Source organism: Callorhinchus milii, unplaced genomic scaffold, assembly GCF_018977255.1.
Source record: "Callorhinchus milii isolate IMCB2004 unplaced genomic scaffold, IMCB_Cmil_1.0 Scaffold2, whole genome shotgun sequence".
NCBI classification, from domain to species: Eukaryota; Metazoa; Chordata; class Chondrichthyes; order Chimaeriformes; family Callorhinchidae; genus Callorhinchus; species Callorhinchus milii.
In genome coordinates, this window is record NW_024704743.1 from 119,063,526 (window position 1) to 119,082,961 (window position 19,436).

At 45.5% G+C, this 19,436-nt stretch overlaps 1 protein-coding gene across 2 annotated transcripts in view; it reads right to left on the minus strand.

Moving 5' to 3' along the window:
* The window catches only part of LOC103179705 (cadherin 2, type 1, N-cadherin (neuronal)), an 88,531-nt gene extending 70,061 nt beyond the window's left edge, over positions 1–18,470 (minus strand). Inside the window, exons 1-2 of one of the 2 annotated variants that reach the window (XM_042331857.1) lie at positions 18,346–18,470; positions 13,388–13,496 (exon numbers count right to left, since the gene is read on the minus strand). In XM_042331857.1, coding sequence (XP_042187791.1) covers positions 13,388–13,496; positions 18,346–18,408 — 172 coding nt within the window. In that variant the 5' untranslated portion in view covers positions 18,409–18,470. Of the gene's footprint in view, positions 1–8,720; positions 8,918–13,387; positions 13,497–18,345 lie in introns of those variants that run through there. The other variant, XM_007895088.2, reaches the window with a different exon arrangement.
* Between the last annotated feature and the right edge of the window lie 966 nt (positions 18,471–19,436).

A 19,436-nucleotide genomic window follows, 5' to 3' on the forward strand; every position in this document is an offset into this window, starting at 1 on the left:
CAATGCTCGCAAAGACAAACTGGTTAAACTTCAGCAGTTACTTCTGACACACACATCCTAGATCCCCAAGCCTTGGCTCTTGCCAACCTGCAGCGAATACTTTAGGAATTAGGTAAGCAGGGAGGGGGGAGTGTGCTCATTCCATTCCAGACACGGTAAAATTGCCATGTGCAGGTGGCACACATATGTGGAACTTTCAGTCTAGTTTGGATACTCTTAAGCACTTTGATGGTTTACGGAACGTTTCAAGATGCCCGGCTGAGCAAAATAAAAACAGAATGATCTGTATACCCAGCCTCGATTCGCAAAGTATTTACTCCTAAGCTTTTGAACCTTGGTATGAGGCTTGGTCCTTCACTTCAATGGCCCCCCACCTCATCCCCCCAATCAAACAGATATCACTTGGTTGCACAGACAGATTACCAAATGCTGGTTCCCAATCCTCACGAGTACGGGGTACACAAAAAATGCTCCTCACAGTTTGGTACAATAGATCAAGAACCATCTCGGCCACATATGCAACCCCCTAAAGCAAGCCTTTATGCCACATTAAGCAGATCACGCCAACTGCATAATGTGCCCACGACTTATAATTAAATGGTTTGTTTAATATCTAATTACAAGAACAGCGTTCCAACGGTCTGTGGCAACTCCAAATGGCACTCAAGGCGGTCTTACGACAAACTATGGACAGTTTTTATGTAACATTGCTCCACCGTTACATACTGTTAATGGCTTAAAAAGGCAGGAGCACAATCTTCTCCAGCTCAGTGGATGGCAGAAATGTCAAAATAATAATTATATAACCGTTATATATTTAAATTTTTATTTATAAATATATAATCGTTGCATTTGATGTAGCGACTTACCACTTCATTGAGACGTCTCAAAGCGCTTCGTGGAATATATTGAAAAGTGGATTGACTGTATTTTATGGGGGAACATTATAGTTACATTACTTCCACACATCTTCCCTCTGTCCCGGATCGTTGTCGCAGATATTCCAGCTTGTAATACATTGGGAACACAACGTATAAGGCTTCCCGAAGCTGCTCAGTGCACGTCGGTAGTACGGGCGCTGTTGGTTTGTGACTCCCTGAGGATCAATAAGATACCTCTTCAACCTCCACCCCCACTCCCCTGGCATCCTGTGAAGCACTCAGAGACGTTATCCTACATGAGGGAGACTCTGTATGTACAAATTGCTCACTGTTGTTCCTCCCCATAACCATTCTCCTCAGAAGCGGTAGATAAAGAAAGCGAATACAAATGAACAAAGACAACTTGATTCTGGCCCAAACATGCACTCGAAGGCACAGATGACACAATACACTAGAGACTAATTTATGTTCTTCATTTGGTGCTGAGGCACATGTTTAAAGGATTGTATCTGGGGGCACCAGTGACTAGCAATTGCATATTGGTAAGCGAATCAGAGTCCAAAAAGGTTCTTTGGAAGCAACTAGGTGTGCTTTTTGGAGTTTGGTGGTTCTTTTCTTGAGCTCTAGACTACAACTGTGCTCTACTTTTTTCGTTGCTCGTTGAACATCATCAATCCATCTGCAGCAATTGGCTTGTGAAATTATCAATCCTCTGCTGACTTTTATACTGAACTGTGTCAGGACGAGAACACCAGCCCTCAGTCACCCCTCAAAGGAAAGCACCAATGCAACACCACCACAGGCACTCTCGTCTCGGGAGTCAAAAGGTTGTGGGTTGAAGCCCAACATTGGTATTTTCAACTTTGGCTGACACCCTGTTGCAGTGCCTAGTGTTGCATTGGTGCTGTCCTTCAGATAAGATGGTACTGAGGTCCTATCTGTGCCTCTGCTCTATCCACATCAACTCTCTGTCTTTCATGTACCCGTCTACTTCCCTCTTGAAGCCCCAAATAGACTCTGCCTCTACCACCTTACTTAGCAGGGCATTCCATGCGCCATCAGCTCTTTGTGTGAAAAAAATTTCCCTCAAGTTCTTAGCTTGCCATTCTTGTGACTATCTTATATCTATGTCCCCCCCACACAGTCACCAACAATGAATTTCTGCATCTCTAGATTTTCAGCTTCAAAATGAGAGGATAAAAGAGTGAAGATCCCTCGCTCATGCTCCATTGTGAACAGACACAAGAACTATCCAGTCAGAAAAGCCTAAAATTTAACCCAAGTAACTCAAATAAAAACTAATAAACATTTCCTATGTGCACAAGAGCTGGGAATATCACAGACAAACATGGCAGCTGATTTGCGCACAGCAATGCCCCAAAACCAGCCATGAAAGCGAATGTCTGATTTTATTTGGTTAGATAATAAATTATACATGGTTACTGCTCTCATAAGATGACCTGGTCTCGAGACGAGCATCACAATGCTTCGGCAGGTCTAACAATAAAACCCTGTGATAATCAAGATGATACACTTAGTTACAGCTTCCAATAGCTCCATCGTTCAGTTACATATTACTTTTGTGAGATAGTCAAAAACCAATTGAACCAGAAATAGATTGATTCAACAGCGATAGTATTTAAATAATTTAGCCAACAAGTACAACGTGAGAGACCATTAATATGATGAAGCTACATCGATGTTTGAAGAGCTTAGCTGCTGTAACATTAGTGTTTTGTCAGGCTATATGTTGGCCCAAGGAGACTGGAGTTACAATGCAATACAATTTTACATGCATACACCACCCTTTCATGTTGGGAGGATGTCCTATCATGCTCAACAGTGCTGCCTGGGAACCCAAGCTGGGGATGGGATTGAAAGAAGGGCGAGGTGTCCGAAGACGAAATGCTTGTTGGGTTTCTTTAAGCCTGATTGCTTTCAAGGGGTTAAAGCACTTTTCGTCCCAAGTCCTTTGGGCCAACATGAAGCATTTGTTATTTTTGGTGAGCAGCAAGATTTAGTTGTAATTAAGAGAACAAATGCTGGGAACCTCATATTGCAAAAACCTAAAATTAATAACTAGGACATTATTTAAAATAACAAGCATCAATTAACCCATATCCCGCTGGGCCACAATGTGACCTTGACAAAGCTTTCTACAAAGCCAGGTGCCCAGTGGGTGTCAAGTGGTGAAATGTCACAAGCATCCAGTTAAAAGCACTGTTACCATCATCTCCCCGCTCTCCTGGGCCCTTTCCGGTGCCTCTCTCAAGTGCCCATTATTTCTAAGGGTTTGCCCACAAAATACACAGTCACAACAGTTTACAGTATATCCTGTGAAGCGCTTTGAGACGTTTCGATGACGTGATGAGGTGCTCTATCAAATTCAAGTATTATGATTTTAAAATCTCATAGAATCATACAGAACAGAAGGAGGCCATTCAGCATGTGTTGGTTCTTTGAAAGAGCTATCCAATTAGTCCCACTCCCCCACTCTTACTCCATAGCCCTGCAAGTTTTTCTTTTTCAAGTACCTATGCAATTCCCCTTTGAAAGCTACTATCGAATCTGCTTCCACAGCCCTTTCAGGCAGTGCATTCCAGATCGTAACAACTTGTTGGGTAAAAAAAATACTCATCATCTCCCCACTGGTTCTTTTGCCAATGGAAACCAATCCAAGCGAGCACATTTCTTTTAAGATACAGCTGAATGGTACTAATGACAAACTCATTTTCATCTCATCCTCCAGTGAAAAGTTATTCAAAAATAGTGAGTTATGTGAATTGCTTAAGCTAACTTCCAGATCCAAGGGCTTTTTGCACAACCACTGTGCGTAATCTGTCATGAACAATTAACTCTAGAAGACATCTGCTGCAATTATTTCTAACACTGAGTCTTGAAGGAATGCAGCTGAGGAGAGAGAGCTTTCTTCCAATCCTGGGAAGAAAAAGTTTTGAGTGACTGACGCTGCATAAACATGTCAGGTCTGAATCGGGTCAAATTTATTCATTGCCAAACCGAGATGCCTGGATTTATCCAGGAAGGCGGAACTTGTGGAAATTGAAGAATTAAATACGATTGCAGAGACAGTGTGTGCTGGAAGTCTTGAATGTATGTACGTACACTGTTGTGTTTGAGACAGGCGGGTGCCACCGGTTGAGGAGGTGGGTGGGACGTAGCAGAGCACGTTAAGAAAACTGATTCGATTCCCCAGTTTATAGTCTCAAACTCACCACAAACAACACTGTTGTGTGGAGACATAAATGAGAGGGAGGTGGGTGGGGGGGAAAAAAGAAACTAAGATGTCTCTCGTAATAAAAAAAGTTGAAAAGGCCATTAAAGTGGTAAGATCTCCTTTGATGCCTTGACCCTGGTCCCACTACAAACACAAGCAAATATACAGCTGGCAACAACCACGCCAGTAAGGCAGGAGGTAAATAATGAATTTGAGTTTGTAAGTTGAGAGCAAACATATTAACGCTAGAAACAGAGACACTTGAAATATCATGCAGCGTGGTTTGTAGTATAATCTTACAGTGCTTGCGGTCAGAATAGTGCCTTTCACGTCAGGAGGACGTCTTTGAGACACTACCCTACGTTAGGGGCACTTTACAAATGCAAGTTGTTGTTTTGAAGCGCTTCACAGGAGTGGCTATGCGTTTTGTTTCTTGTTAAAAAAAATATTTTAGAGAAAGAACCAGGAGGACCGGGTCAAGTAAACTAACGCATTCTTACGTCTTGGTTGCAGAGGATTAAAAATAAAAACACTTTCAAGAACCCAATCAAAAAAGAACGCAAGTTGCTCTGTGGATGGCCTTCAGTACTTGGCATGGATGAAAAACATCCTTGTAAAATACTTTTTTGGGGGAGAGAAAAAAAGAGTAAAGAATGCGTTATCTCAACAAGCTTATTCCAATGTTTTTTTTTCCTTCCCTCGACTACATTCCACTTGATAAATCCCACCCCCCCATAGAGCTCGGACCCTCAGTTTGCGTTTCCTCGGTTTATAAAGTATTTAGCACAATTCTCGGAGGGCATGTATTTACACAAACTCACTTAATGCAAAATACCAGATTTCCCGTAACTTAACTGCTCCAAAAACATGAATGCACTTTGAAATCTTCCGTTGTTGATGCCTCTTCCTCCACCCCCGAAAATAAAACCTCCCACTGGAGGTTGGCCAGTCTATTTGGATTTCTATTGCAATGTTCACATCATCTCATGGGTCACGCAATTTAAAAAAAAAGCAGGGTTGGGGTGGGGGGAGAATGAGGAGAGAGGGAGGGGAGAAGAAAAGAAGAAAAACATGAAATACCCTTGCGTATTGGTGCTTTTGGTTTTGTGCTCATTTTCTACCATGTGTAGCCTGACTACCCATGGGTATTGTGGCAACATTCATTTAATGGGCTAATTACAAGTCAAGGGCACATAGTAAAAAAAATCCATGGAAACTCCTCCGAAAAAAAATCTAACCTCACTCATCCAATTCTGAAACGATAATCACACATGAACTATTACTAACAAAGGTTTCTTTCTAGTTTCTTTTCTTTCTAGTTAGCGCCCAGCCCATTACCAATAAGCAATTGTACTCTTTGTTTCAATACATCTTTTAATATTAAAAAAAAGTGAGAAGTGAAAACCAACCACACTACCAAAAACACAACCAGACTGATTTTGGCCGAGTTAAGCCAGTTCCCCCATTCTAATCCTCATATGGAGGCTGAATGTCCTGTTTATGTGCTGTTATTTTCTATGCAAGTTTGACATCGCGCCTTTCTTAGCGGGAGGGTGGCTCAAAGTGCTGCGCAGGATATACTGTGAAAGGTAATGACTACGTAATTTTGATGTGGTACCGAATGCGCCCACAGCAACGCCCCACAAACAGCCATGAATTGAGCTTTGTTGGAAGGATTGTTGGCCACTACTTCGGGGAGAAACTCCGTTCTCTTTTTGAATAGTGCCAATGGGATCCTTAACGCCCACTTAGGCAGGTTAGACGGAAGGCACTATCAACAATGTAGGGCTCCCAGCACTGCACTGGACTGTCAACCTAGAGTGTGAGCTCAAAAGTCACCAACGTCGGGGACTTGAACCCACAACCTCCTGACTCAATAATAATAATAATCCTTGCATTTGATACAGCGCCTCACGGCGCTTTACAGAATGTATCGTAAAGTGGATTGACTGTATTTTGTGGGCAAAAATACAAATATAATACAAAATCAAGTGGCCAGGGTGCTTCCAGACTGGACTGAGCCAAGCTGACAACTATGTAAACGCGATAACCCTTTCCACACTGTGACCATATTTTTCACCCACAAAATACAATCAATTCACTTTACACTATATTCTGTGAAGCGCTTTGAGATGTCCTGAAGACGTGATAAGGCGCTATACCAAGTACAAGGATTATTATTATTACTATTGTTATTATTTATCTGTGACATATTCCAGGGCAAATTGTTCCACAAACCCAGGCGGGCACTTCGCTCTAACAGTAGCTTCAGATAATGCCAAACAAGCCCTAACAAAAGACTGCAGTGCATCACTTTCTCTGTGGGTTACCCAATTTTCCTGCACTTTGCAAGGGCAAGTTTCCAAAATAGGTGACTTTCAGAAAGCAGCTGACGACTCACGTAAGTACTGCTTCAACCTGAGTCACGCGTGGAACAATAAGGAAGTGGGGGTGGGGGGAGAAGAGAGATGTGACAAGCTGCGATTAAATTTATTACAGTTTATTACTGAAGAGAAACCGCTCAATCCCATCCAAATCCTGTAGCAATGTTCGGCTTTGAACTGAGCAGAGACTTCATTATACTGTATTGATCAATGCAAAACAAAAGACCCTGGGATTTATTGATCACCCTGAAAAAAAAACTGTCTGTTTTCCCAACCCATACATCACATGAGTACATTCCACCTCCAATCCTGTATCTCTCCCTCGCAGACAATAAGCATCGATGGCCGAGCCTTCAGCCACTGTGCCCTCAACTCCCAAAAACCTCTTTACCCATCTTTAAATCCCAGCTTAAAACCTACCTTTTCAACCGACTGGCCTATGGTCACCTCCCCCATTGACAACAACAACTTGGATTTACATAGTGCCCCTCATTTAGAGTAGCTTCCCAGAGCACTTGACAGTGGCTGAGCAGAATCCCTAGCTGGGGGCACGGTCAAAGAGGAAGGCATTCAGGCGCAACCTGAAGATGGGAAAGGGAGCGGGCAAGGCGGAGAGATAGAGGAAGAGCGTTCCAGAGTTTCGAGGAGCAGTGGTAGAAAGCACGTCCACCGTCAGCTATTCTACCACCCAACCCAGAAACATTGAGGTACTATCCTCCTTTGAATTGCAGTTCTATAAACGTTATTGCAGTTGTATTTATAGGCAGCGGGTCTGAAGTATTTGAGGGAATCAAGGTTTTAATCTAACAAACCAGCAGTAGCATATTTAGAGAAACAGACACCCCTCCGCCCCTTCTGTCCCATTATGTGCACGGATATTGTTGAGTACAAAAAAGTCTGGAAATGGAACAGCTGTCCATTAATCATCAAGCTCAGAGTGTGATCATTTTCTAAGTGCTGACATCCTTCTCCACTTTAAAGGCAGGAAGTTATTCTACCCCACTCTGCCCACTGTACGCATCGAATCATGTGATTATAAATCAATTAAATCTTCATCTCCCTTCCGATAGCTCTTTACACCTGTGGTGGTTGCTTTACAATTAATTGGTAGCTCCCTTCCTCGGGACATCTTTAGTTTTAAGAGGAGAAAATGCTGCACGCTGTTAATTTGCATCTCAGTCGATGCAAGGAAGGTAGATATGTGCCTTTGTAATTAAACGTTTCATTCTCAAAATCCTGTGTAATGATTTTAAACCCCATTAGAAACTGAGTAATTACCTGGGATACAAAGGCAATACATTTCATTCAAAATGCTCCTTAAAATTTGCATGTACCTATTCTATGTGCACTTACAGAAGGAAAACAATGCTATTGTGTGTGCATCTGAAATTAGGTTAATAAATGCCTAGTGCAGCTACAGCATCTAACTTATGCCCAGCCAGTTGTAATTAAGCGCAAAAATACTGAACAATATTGGTTAAGGAGCAGTATTACTGGCTGCTACAAACACAGTTCTAAACTCAGCAACGGTCGGCACTATTGAACTGAATTTTACGTCACACAAGGGCACTGCAAAAAGGATCCAGGCTTCTGCTTCCCACCGCAAAGAACAGACGGCACTGTCTCAGAATCACAGAAATCTACAGTGCATAAGGATACATCAACAACAAACAGCAAAATTACATTTGTAAAGCACTTTTCATGTCGGGAGGACATCCCAAGGTACTGAACAGTCAGGGATCAGGACCCGAGAGTGGGGGGGCAGGGCTGGGATGAGGGAGGACAGGGGGGTGGGAGGGCGGCTAAAGGCACTGTCAAAAAGGAGGTTCTTGAGGGTTGTGCCTTGAAGGAAGCAAGAGAGGGAGCAAAGCGAAGGGATTGAGGGATGGAGTTCCAAAGAGTGGGGGCAGAGAGTCTGACTCATTTGACCCATCAAGTCTGACTCATTCGACCTATCAAGTCTGCGCCAGCTCTCAGAAGAAACTGTTCATTCAATCCCACCGCTCCAGCCTATCTCAAAACCCCGATCAAGCTTTTTTATTTCGTGCACCACTAGTCCGTATCCCTCTTTGAACCCAAAATGCTCGATCACTGGCCAAGAACCCACCAGATACTCCACAGCTCACATGAGAAACTCAACATAGAAACAATGAGAACACTGCATTCTGACTTGGGGGTTCAAATAGCCCTGAACCATTCAGACTTTTCCCCTTCACTTACCCATTTCGACTATACCCATCATTGGCAGGCGGGTGAGCCTTCAGCCATTCTGCCCACCCTCTGGAACTCCATCCCGCAGTCCCTCCGCCTCAGAAAACATTCCACACTCAAAACGCTTTCAACTCCAGGCACAAACTTTGTCCTTCGCTGAAAGTAAATAATTAAAATCTTGTGCGAGGATTAACCCTCCCCTCCCACCCCCACAGCCAAAGCTGTACATTAACAAACTCAGCATTGCGATGTTTAACGAGCTTTGCAGCAGTTTTCACAAGTTGCATACAAGATTCTATCTGGTGTTTTGTTCCACAATGCCTCTCTAATCATTGCTGGGCTGACAGTGCAAACAGTGTTGAATGCAAACGTCTAGGCCCCCTTCCAAAATCCCTAAACCATGTCAGAATTGTGGATTGCATGATGGGTCCGAAGATCAACAGCTTGGAATAAAAGGAGCTCATGCTTCCCCCTTTCCTTCTGAAATGTTTTTCCAAACGAGCAGTTATTCCACCTAACCTCCCCTTCACCAATGTGCGTGAGCCTCAGCAGTGAATGTTACATGCTGGTTATTCACAGGACCATCACAACTTCACCCAATACCATCCTTTTCTCTTCGATCCCCACCCCGCCCCCCTCTGTCCGCAAAACTACCCCCCTCTTCTGTGCTGTCAATTACTATGGTTCGACAAGGTTAGTTAAAAATTTTCAATTACATCTTTTAACCGTCAAATAGTCACAGCCAAACAAAAACGGTTTTCAAAGACCTTCTGCCACCCTAACTCTAGTCAAAACACTGACCTAAACTAAACAAGATATGGCCAATAAAGTATTTAATCTGCTGGGTATCAACATTATCAACATCACATTGCAAATCTTCGACAAGAGTTGACCTTCATTCATTTAGCTCGAATGCCCAGCCAGCATTGTCAAGCTCTTTGGAATGTTCTCCCGACATTAAAGGCGCTGTATAAATGTAAGCTGTATTAGTAAATTGGCATTTCATTTTCCTCAAATTTCAAGCAAATTAAGGTTATTAGGAAAACGCTAGCAGCCCAAATTCCCGTAACAAGTGCAATCTTTTTGAAAAACCAACATATTTTCCTTAGCCTCAGTGGCTGAGGAAATAAATCTGTAAACCTTAAAATATTAATCCAACTATTACATCCACTCGAGACCTCCAGGACTTGAGTAAACTTATTTCATAACCTACACCATTTGCATCAACTGTGTTCAAACTTATGAATGTACTCGGCAGTTTGGCACTGATATTTTACTAAGGATTAATATCACGGCCCTACAAATACAAGCAGCGCCCCACTGGAACCTGCATTAAATCAGAACCAACTCGCTGCTTTGTCCAATTTAAATTCCTCGGATTCATTCGAGCACTTGTTGTATTGTGTCTTATCTCTCATGATTAGGACTTCCATCTAGACGAGTCTCCATTTAAACACAAGAATCCCATCAATGACTGACCAGAGTTTAATGCTTCAGCTTTGAAACAGTAGTTAGTCAACAACCATTGTCTGTGTGCTTAGAGGTAAGATACAAGTGGGCACAACTTGATTGGAAAACTGCATTTCCGATAACCGAAACTATCTGCATTCAGTTGAGTCGTGCGGCACAAGCCAGTAAGCTTATTCCCGCAAAGGCAATGCACTTCAAAGAGTTCCAATGACGATTTCAATTGCCTGAAGCAAAATAAAGCTGAACTGTATCAAAAATTAGATTGAACACGTGCTAGGCGATATTACGACATCACACCTAATTCTCTTCGTATGTGGTTTGTCACTTAACAAAATAAGACATTTATATCCGTTTGGTTGTTGGTGGTGGTGGGAGTGGGGGTAGGGGAGGGTGAAGAGCAGTCATCGATCGCCTCACCATTATATTCAATTAACAAATATGACTCAGAAGACCACCAATAAACTTGAAGGACGAGAAACAAGAGCCTCAGTACCACATTAGATGCGTTCACAGTTCATAAGTCCAGTTTCACACTGAGAAACGCGAGGGGGTGGAAATGATATTTGCATTTGATACAGCTCCTCATCACTCCACTGAAATACCTCCACGGGATACTTACCATGTAGTGACTGTATATTTTGTAGGTGAACGTGGCAGCCAATTTACACAAAGCATTGGCCCACAACCAGCCATGAAGTCAATGACCAACTGTTGACCAGAATACCAGCAGGAACTTTTCGAATAGCGACACAGGATATGTAATACCCACCCGGAAGGGCAGGCGGTACCTGGGTTTCACATCGCATCGAAAGGACCCGACCTCCAACAGTGCAACCCCCCAACCTAACATTCAGACATATACACAGCACTGCATTGGAGTCTCAGTGTAGACTGTGAGCTCAAAAGTCCCCACATTAGGGGTTGAACACACAACCTTCTGCCAAAGCTGGACAGGCTGACACCTAAATGCTTATGTGGAGTCCTGTAGCTCAGTGGTTAGAGCACTCGCTTTGCAAGTGAGAGACCTGAGTTCAATTCCCGGCAGGGCGAAACCTTGGGCAAGTTTCCTTACTCCACACAGAGCCTAATAATAATCCCTCCAAAACCCAAAACAATAATAGATTGGTCATTTTTCAATCTCCGACTGTTTGTGGGACATTGCTGTGCGCAATTGGCTGCCGCGTTCGCCCACAAATATACAGTCAATTCACTTTACAGTGTGTTCTGCGAAGCGCTTTGGGACGTCCTCCCGACGTGAAAAGCGCTTTATTAAATGCAAGGATTATTATTATTAGTAGTAGTAGTAGTATTATGGACCAACAAGTCCAAAAACAATATTAGATGCTCTGTCTCACAATTAGGGCATTACAATCATAAAAACCGTAGAGATTTACAGCACAGAAGGCCATTTGGACCATTGCGTTTCTGTACTGGATCTTTCAAAGAGCAATCCATTCAGTCTCATTTACTTGCCTTTTCTCTATGCCCAAGTAATTTACTCTGTTTTGGATATCTATCTAGTGCCTTTCAATTAGGTCGAGGCACAAGAGGACTGAAGTTGAGATTAAATCCTCAACAGAACAAAAAATCAACTCTCTAAAATGCAACAGACGAGCACATACAATAAGCATAGTGTAACACTGAATTTACTGTACCAGCAAATGCCAGCAAACAGGGTGAGACATTTCAGATCTATCTGTTAGCCTCAAAGCTGCACCGAAACAACACCCAATTTCCCTTTCCAACAAAGACCTAGTATTTCAAAATCTTCACATAAGCACACTATATATTTGCATTTCTCATTAAAATGATTGCTTTTTACGATCATGGTCCATTGCATAATCTCGTGGTATCCCACACCTCTGGAGTCAGCATTCACACAACGAGTCCATCACATTTTCCTCTGGCCTTGTAATGCGGTCGTAAACAGCAGGGAAAGGTGCCATTTCAAATGCAAGGCTGATTATTATTGTTATTTGATAACCCCAGGGGTCATACTGTAACACTGCTTGGATAAAGCTCAACATAAAGCCCATGTCAAGAGTAAGCAATTGGGTCAACATCCCACATTTTCTTTTTTTTAAAAACAGCCATTTTCCGAAGTCTTCCGACACTAATACAGTCATTATTCCACTCCATTTCACTTTCCTGGTCAGAAGCCCAACTTTCAATGATGATTTTTCAAGAAAAGTTCCTCCCTTTGTCAAAATTGTCAACGAATGTTTGACATGCATTTAATAAAACATACAAGAGATTATCTAACCGGCCTTGTCATGAGCTTTTGATCCCAATAACACAAAGTTAAACGGCAGGATTTCATCTACGTATTATAAACATATTCCGTGTTGAACATTAAGTCAACACAAACTTCCTCCCACTGACAGGGGAGGTAATGGCTGCAATTCACTGACTCAATCACCTTTTTCAGGATCGTGTTTCCTTCTTTTTTTTAAAAAGTAACTCGGATAAAGTGCAGAGAATAGGCAACAAAAATAGCACGGCTCTTCCATGTGACAAACCCAGTATTGGATCTCGCGACAAATAGTGTGAAACCTCAAGGCTCGTGAGCTCAAGTGACAAGGAGACGTTGGGTGCTTGAAGTTAGGAATCGAGGTCTCAGTTGCTTGAACTAGCATTGCCCCTCCACGCACCATGAAACCATCACAACAACAACAAATTACATTTGTATAGCGCCTTTCACACTGGTGGAACGTCCCAAGTCAGGAATTTAGACCCGAGCAAGGAGGTGGGATCAGGAGGGATGGAGGGTAGGAGTAGGGGTGTGACGGAAAGCGCGGTCGAAGAGGGTCTTGCGAAATGCCTTGAAGGAGGTAATGGAGGGAGCGAAAGAAAGGGAACGTGGGATGGAGTTCCAAAGGGTGAAAGCCCGACCACCGATGGTGGGGTGGGCCGGGCGAGGGACACGGAGCAGGCCAGCGCCTCCTGAGCGGAGAAGTTACATCTCAGCACGTCTTCTTTTTCAAATCCCTCAAGATACACTCGACTCGGCTGGCTCTCTACCAAATTCCATCAGTAAAAAATTATGATTTTTCTTCCCAATCGAAATATTTACATTCTTTTGTTCTGCTTGTTTTTAAATCTGAAGATTCAAGCTACTGTGCACCATGCCTGATTAAATTCTCTAATTTAATACAAACATCATCCAACAAGACTTTGAAAAGAGTGATATTGAGGTAGAGAATTACCATTTAAAAGAGGCTGCCCTTCATGAATGCTCCTTGAAACAACTGCATCGTAAATGTCTTCCGAAAATCCAGTCTTGCACGTGGCATGTCCAGTTGCCTTTACTGGCACCTTTAAATTAAAAGGAAGATAAAATATACAATTAAAGTCTAATAGTGGAGTCCTGTAGCTCAGTGGTTAGAGCACTCGCTCTGCAAGCGAGAGACCCGAGTTCAATTCCCGGCAGAGGGCGAAACCTTGGGCAAGTTTCCTTACTCCACGCAGAGCCTAATAATAATCCCTCCAAAACCCAAAACAATAATAAATTGGTCATTTTCAATCTACAACTGTTTGTGGGACATTGCTGTGCGCAATTGGCTGCCGCGTTCGCCCACAAATATATAGTCAATTCACTTTACAGTGTGTTCTGTGAAGCGCTTTGGGACTTCCTCCCAACGTGAAAAGCGCTATATCAAATGCAAGGATTATTATTATTATTATTATTAATAATAATTTGAATGCAACAGCACACATTGTTTTGCTGTAACCTGCTGGTTGGCAAATTTTTTTNGCAATCCACTCACTACCTGCCTTGAGCAGCTGAAATTACACTACTTCCTAAATAGATCCAAATCAACCACACGTTGTTAACCCTTTGAGCTGTGAATCCTACTTGAAGATGGCTATCTTTTCAGTGAATAAAAGTGCCCTTGTAGACACAGACGGGGGCGGGGGGGGGGGGGGAAGAATAGGGACACTTTCAAACTCAGCTCAAATGTTTGGCCATTAAGGTCAATGACATTACTACACAATGGTCTGGAGACTCAGCAAATGGCTGCCGGGTTGAACTACTATGGGCCTCACTGTAGACAAAGTCTACAGACTGGAAACAGTTCAATTATGTGCAAGTATGGTGCATCTCTGATCGTGTAATTCGAAGCGTACAGTACATTTAACTGATTTAGTGCCAAACTATTTTAATTACTATACTTCAAACAATTCTTTTATCAGATAGGCAGTTGACAAGAGGCAGTGAGAACAAAAGGCAAATTATCCTGAGAGCGGGCAATTTAGCATTACTTTGGAACATGGCATATTACTGTCAGGGATTTAGCCAAAACCTCCAAATGCCCCCAAAGCCAAGAGTTAAAACATAAAACATCCAGGCTCAACCTCGAATCACCTCACATACCACGGAGACAAGAGTAAACTACCAGAACTAAATCCTAAATGCAACGGTAAATTATGTGGTTTATGTGGCCTTTCTACAGATTACAAATGTGTACCATCAAAAGGTAATTCCAATCAAGGGAGAAGGCTCAGCTTCACTCCCCAAACCCCACTTCCTTCATTAACCACAAGTTGAAATATATACTCCTTTTGCGTAACCAAAACACTATAACAAATGTGTTTTTTTTAAATATAAAAGTGTACTTTCAGTTGCTGCCCAGCTCTGGTCGGAACAACGGGCAAAAGTAGGAGTAAGGTACGCGATATGGTGATACCACACATTTATTTACACAGCGCCCAACATCTCAGGAGCACTGCATAAGTGATAACTGGTAAGGCAGAGCGACTGCACTCAATACATTTTTGTTTTTGGAACGCAAGTTGACTTCCAGACAAAATACAACTGTAACTTGTCCAACTGGGGGGGTGCGGAGGAGCGAGAGAGAGAGTGAGATAAGTTATACATTATTAGGATTTCTACTAATATTAAACAGACCGCTCCTGGACAGTTCCCAGATATGGTAGTCAGACATCAACCCACCCTCCCCTCCTCCTCAAACACTTACACCAAAGCTTTTGAAGCGCATTTAAGAAAGGCTTGGAATTAACTGACGTCCTATTCCCAGTTCATGGAAATCCCTCAATCTATTGTGATTTAAAAACCCAGAGAGAGGGCGAGAGGGGGTGGAGGATGGAGGGAGGGAGAGAGAGAGAAAGAAGTAAAGAAAGAAAGACAGATAAATGCAGAATAATCAATATTGAACTCTGGCACTCTATCTCATCTTTTGTTTCGAAGACCTTTCATACAATGACCAAACACAGAAACACACACACGATTTTAAGGTTGTGTAGCTAAAAATCAATACTTTTGGGAAGGTAACAATGTCTGTGCCGTGTTACTGTTTTACCTGCTGCAAATTAACGACACTTAAAAAGATAAACCACACATTTATTCGCCAAGCCTAAGAGCAAACACATTGGGCTACTCCTTCACGGCGAAACTGATTTGGATCTCCAAGCACTTAATGTCTTTCGGGGTTTAAAAAGAGGAGAAAAAAAACACAACATAAGAGGGCTTCTTTCAAAAAAAAAGCACAACAGCTGAGTTGTGGGCAGCCGGTGCACTGGAAAAAGACACAGAAAAAGAGACACAACACACAGTACAGTGTCTCAAGGATGAGAGAGAGAGAAAAGGAGAGACACAGGGAGACAGACAAACACTCAGACAGAAACTGAGACACAAAGATAGAGAGAGACACACACACACACATAGGGGGATAAACACTCAAAAGACACAGACAACCAGAGATAAAGAGACACCAGAGAAATGTATCGTCTCCTTCTCAGCCCAAAGAGAGAAGGGAGAACATTTCGCTTGACCATTTGGACCATCGAGAAAGTGTGCGAAACGCAGGGCTTAACTCAACTGACAAGGCAATGCACCTTTGTTTTTCTCTGGAGGGCTTTACAAAAAAAAAATGAATCAACAGCCTGAAAGGTTTGCATTTGAACCGGCAAAAACAAAAGTAACTCTATAAAAGGTGTTGGCTGTTGTTTTGCCTGGTTGACCGGCCGCTACAACCCTCCAACACCCTCCCAGAGGGTTTATTTTTGCTACAGAGATAAGAGAGACATTCCTGATTTCTTTTTAAAAAGAAAAAGAGGGCACAGAAATAAATGAAACGCACTTTGCAATCTGGAGGTTTGTCCTCACTCCGAGAGGGTTATACTGAGACAGAGAGAGACGGACAGAACAAGACACACACACAAAGAGATATTTAAAGACAAGAGGGAGACGGAGACAACAGAGAGAGAGAAACAGACAGAGAGAGATACTCAAAGACAGACAGAGAGAGAGAAACAGACAGAGAGATACTCATAAAGACACACAGAGAGACAGAGAGATACTCACAGACAGAGAGAGGGAGAGACAGAAAAAGAGACACAGGAAGAGAGAGAAAGAGACAGATACAAAGACGAGAGATGCTCGAAAGACACAGAGAGGGAGAAAAGAGAGGGAGAGACAGAAAACAAGAGACACACAGAGAGAGAGAGAGATACTTAAAGGCAGAGAGAGAGAAAGAAACAGATAGAGAGAGAGAAAGATACAGAGAGAGAGAAAGATGCAGAGAGAGAAAGAAACAGATACAGAGAGTGAGAAAGATAGATAAGAGAGAGAGAGAGAGAAAGAAAGATACAGAGAGAGAGAAAGATACAGAGAGAGAAAGAAACAGATACAGAGAGAGAGAGAGACTCAAAGGCAAACAGACAAATAATAATAATAATAATCCTTGCATTTGATATAGCGCTTTTCACGTCGGGCGGACGTCCCAAAGCGCTTCACAGAACACAATGTAAAGTGAATTGACTGTATATTTGTGGGCGAACAAAGACACATATTCAAGGACGGGATGAGAAGCTTCTCGCTCTCTCTCTCCCTCTCCCTCTCACACTCTCTCCCCTCTCTCTTTTCTCCCCCTTCTCTCTCTCTCCCTCTCACACTCTCTCCCCTCTCTCTTTTCTCCCCCCTTCTCTCTCTCTCCCTCCCGAGTGATGGAGGGAGACGGGAAGCTGGGCTCGGGTCCCGGGGATGGAGCGACTCCAGGGAATGCGAAGACGTCGGGGAATGGTTGAGAGGGGCAGTGGGCAGAGAGAGGGGCAGTGGGCAGAGAGAGGGGCAGTGGGCAGAGAGAGGGGCAGTGGGCAGAGAGAGGGGCAGTGGACAGAGAGGGGCAGTGGGCAGAGAGAGGGGCAGTGGGCAGGAGGGGCAGTGGGCAGAGAGAGGGGCAATGGGCAGAGAGAGGGGCAGTGGGCAGAGAGAGGGGCAGTGGGCAGAGAGAGGGGCAGTGGGCAGAGAGAGGGGCAGTGGGCAGAGAGAGGGGCAATGGGCAGAGAGAGGGGCAATGGGCAGAGAGAGGGGCAATGGGCAGAGAGGGGGGCAGTGGGCAGAGAGAGGCAGTGGGCAGAGAGGGGCAGTGGGCAGAGAGAGGGGCAGTGGGCAGAGAGAGGGGCAGTGGGCAGAGAGAGGGGCAGTGGGCAGAGAGGGGCAGTGGGCAGAGAGAGGGGCAATGGGCAGAGAGAGGGGCAATGGGCAGAGAGAGGGGCAATGGGCAGAGAGGGGGGCAGTGGGCAGAGAGAGGCAGTGGGCAGAGAGGGGCAGTGGGCAGAGAGAGGGGCAATGGGCGGAGAGAGGGGCAATGGGCAGAGAGGGGGGCAATGGGCAGAGAGAGGGGCAGTGGGCAGAGAGAGAGGCAATGGGCAGAGAGAGGGGCAGTGGGCAGAGAGAGGGGCAGTGGACAGAGAGAGGGGCAGTGGGCAGAGAGGGGCAGTGGGCAGAGAGAGGGGCAATGGGCAGAGAGAGGGGCAATGGGGAGAGAGAGGGGCAGTGGGGAGAGAGAGGGGCAGTGGGGTGAGGGTGAGGGTAGAGGGAGGGGGGGTGGGGGGTTAGAGGGTGAGTGGGGGCGGGGAGAGGGTGGGGGAGAGGGTGAGGGGGGGTGGTAGCTGGTGGGGGGGAGAGGGTGAGGGGGGTGGTAGCTGGTGAGGGTGGGTGGGGGGGGGGGGGGGGTGAGGGGGGTGGTAGCTGGTGAGGGTGGGTGGGGGGGGGGGGTGAGGGGGGTGGTAGCTGGTGGGGGGGTGGTAGCTGGTGGGGGGGGGGTGGTAGCTGGTGAGGGGGTGGGTGAGGGGGGTGGTAGCTGGTGAGGGGGGGGGGTGGGGGGGGGGGTGAAGCCGGGCTCGGGGCACAGTCACTTACCTGAGGGAGCAGCCCGAGGGTGAGGACCAACAACATCAGCGCCGCTCCTCCCGAGTCCACCATCAGCGCGGAGTGCGGATACCGGGGACTGAGGGCTGTGAGTGAGTGAGTGAGTGAGTGAGTGTGTGGGGGGGGGGTGTGGGGGGGGGGGGGGTGTGTGTGTGGGGGGGGGCGGTGTGTCGGGAGCTGCTGTGTATGTCTATGTGTGTGTGTGTGTGTGTGTGTGAGGCTGTGGTCAGTGTCTCGGTGTCTGTGTTGGTTGTTGTCTGGTGTGTGTGTGTGAGGCTGTGCTGTGGTGGTGCTGTGTTGGTGCTGTGCTGGTGTGTCAGTGTCTCAGTGTGTGTGTGTCCCTGTGTGTCCCTGGGGGTGGGGGTGGGGTGTGAGAGGCTGTGCTGTGTTGATGTGTGTCAGTGTCTCGGTGTGTGTGTGTGTGTGTCCCTGGGGGTGGGGGGGGTGTGTGTCCCTGTGTGTCCCTGGGGGTGGGGGGGGTGTGTGAGAGGCTGTGCTGGTGTGTGTCAGTGTCTCGGTGTGTGTGTGTGTGTCCCTGGGGGTGGGGGTGTGTGTGTCCCTGTGTGTCCCTGGGGGTGGGGGTGTGTGTGTCCCTGGGGGTGGGGGGGTGTGTGTGAGAGGCTGTGCAGTGCTGTGTCAGTGTCTCGGTGTGTGGAGCCGCTTCTCTCTGTGTCTGAGTCCCTCTCTCTCTGTCTCTGTCTCTCTCTCCTCCCCCTCAGACCGGCACCTGCAGCGCGCGTGCACGGGGGGGCGGGGCGCGCGGGGGGCGGGGGCGCGCGGGGGGGGGCGGGGGCGCGCGAGGGGGGCGGGGGGGGAAGGGCGCGCGCAGGGAGCGAGAAAGGACAAGAGAGGTAGAAGGGGAAGAGGAAAAAGGAGGGGAGGGAGAGAGAGAGAGAGAGAAAGGGGGAAGGATAAAGGGAGGGAGAAAGAAAGAGGGGAGAGAGAAAGATGGGGAGAGGGAGAAAGATGGGGAGAAAGATGGGGAGAGAGAGAAAGAGGAGGAGAGAAAGAAAGAGGGGGGAGAGAAAGATGGGGAGAGGGAGAAAGATGGGGAGAGAGAAAGAGGGGGGAGAGAAAGATGG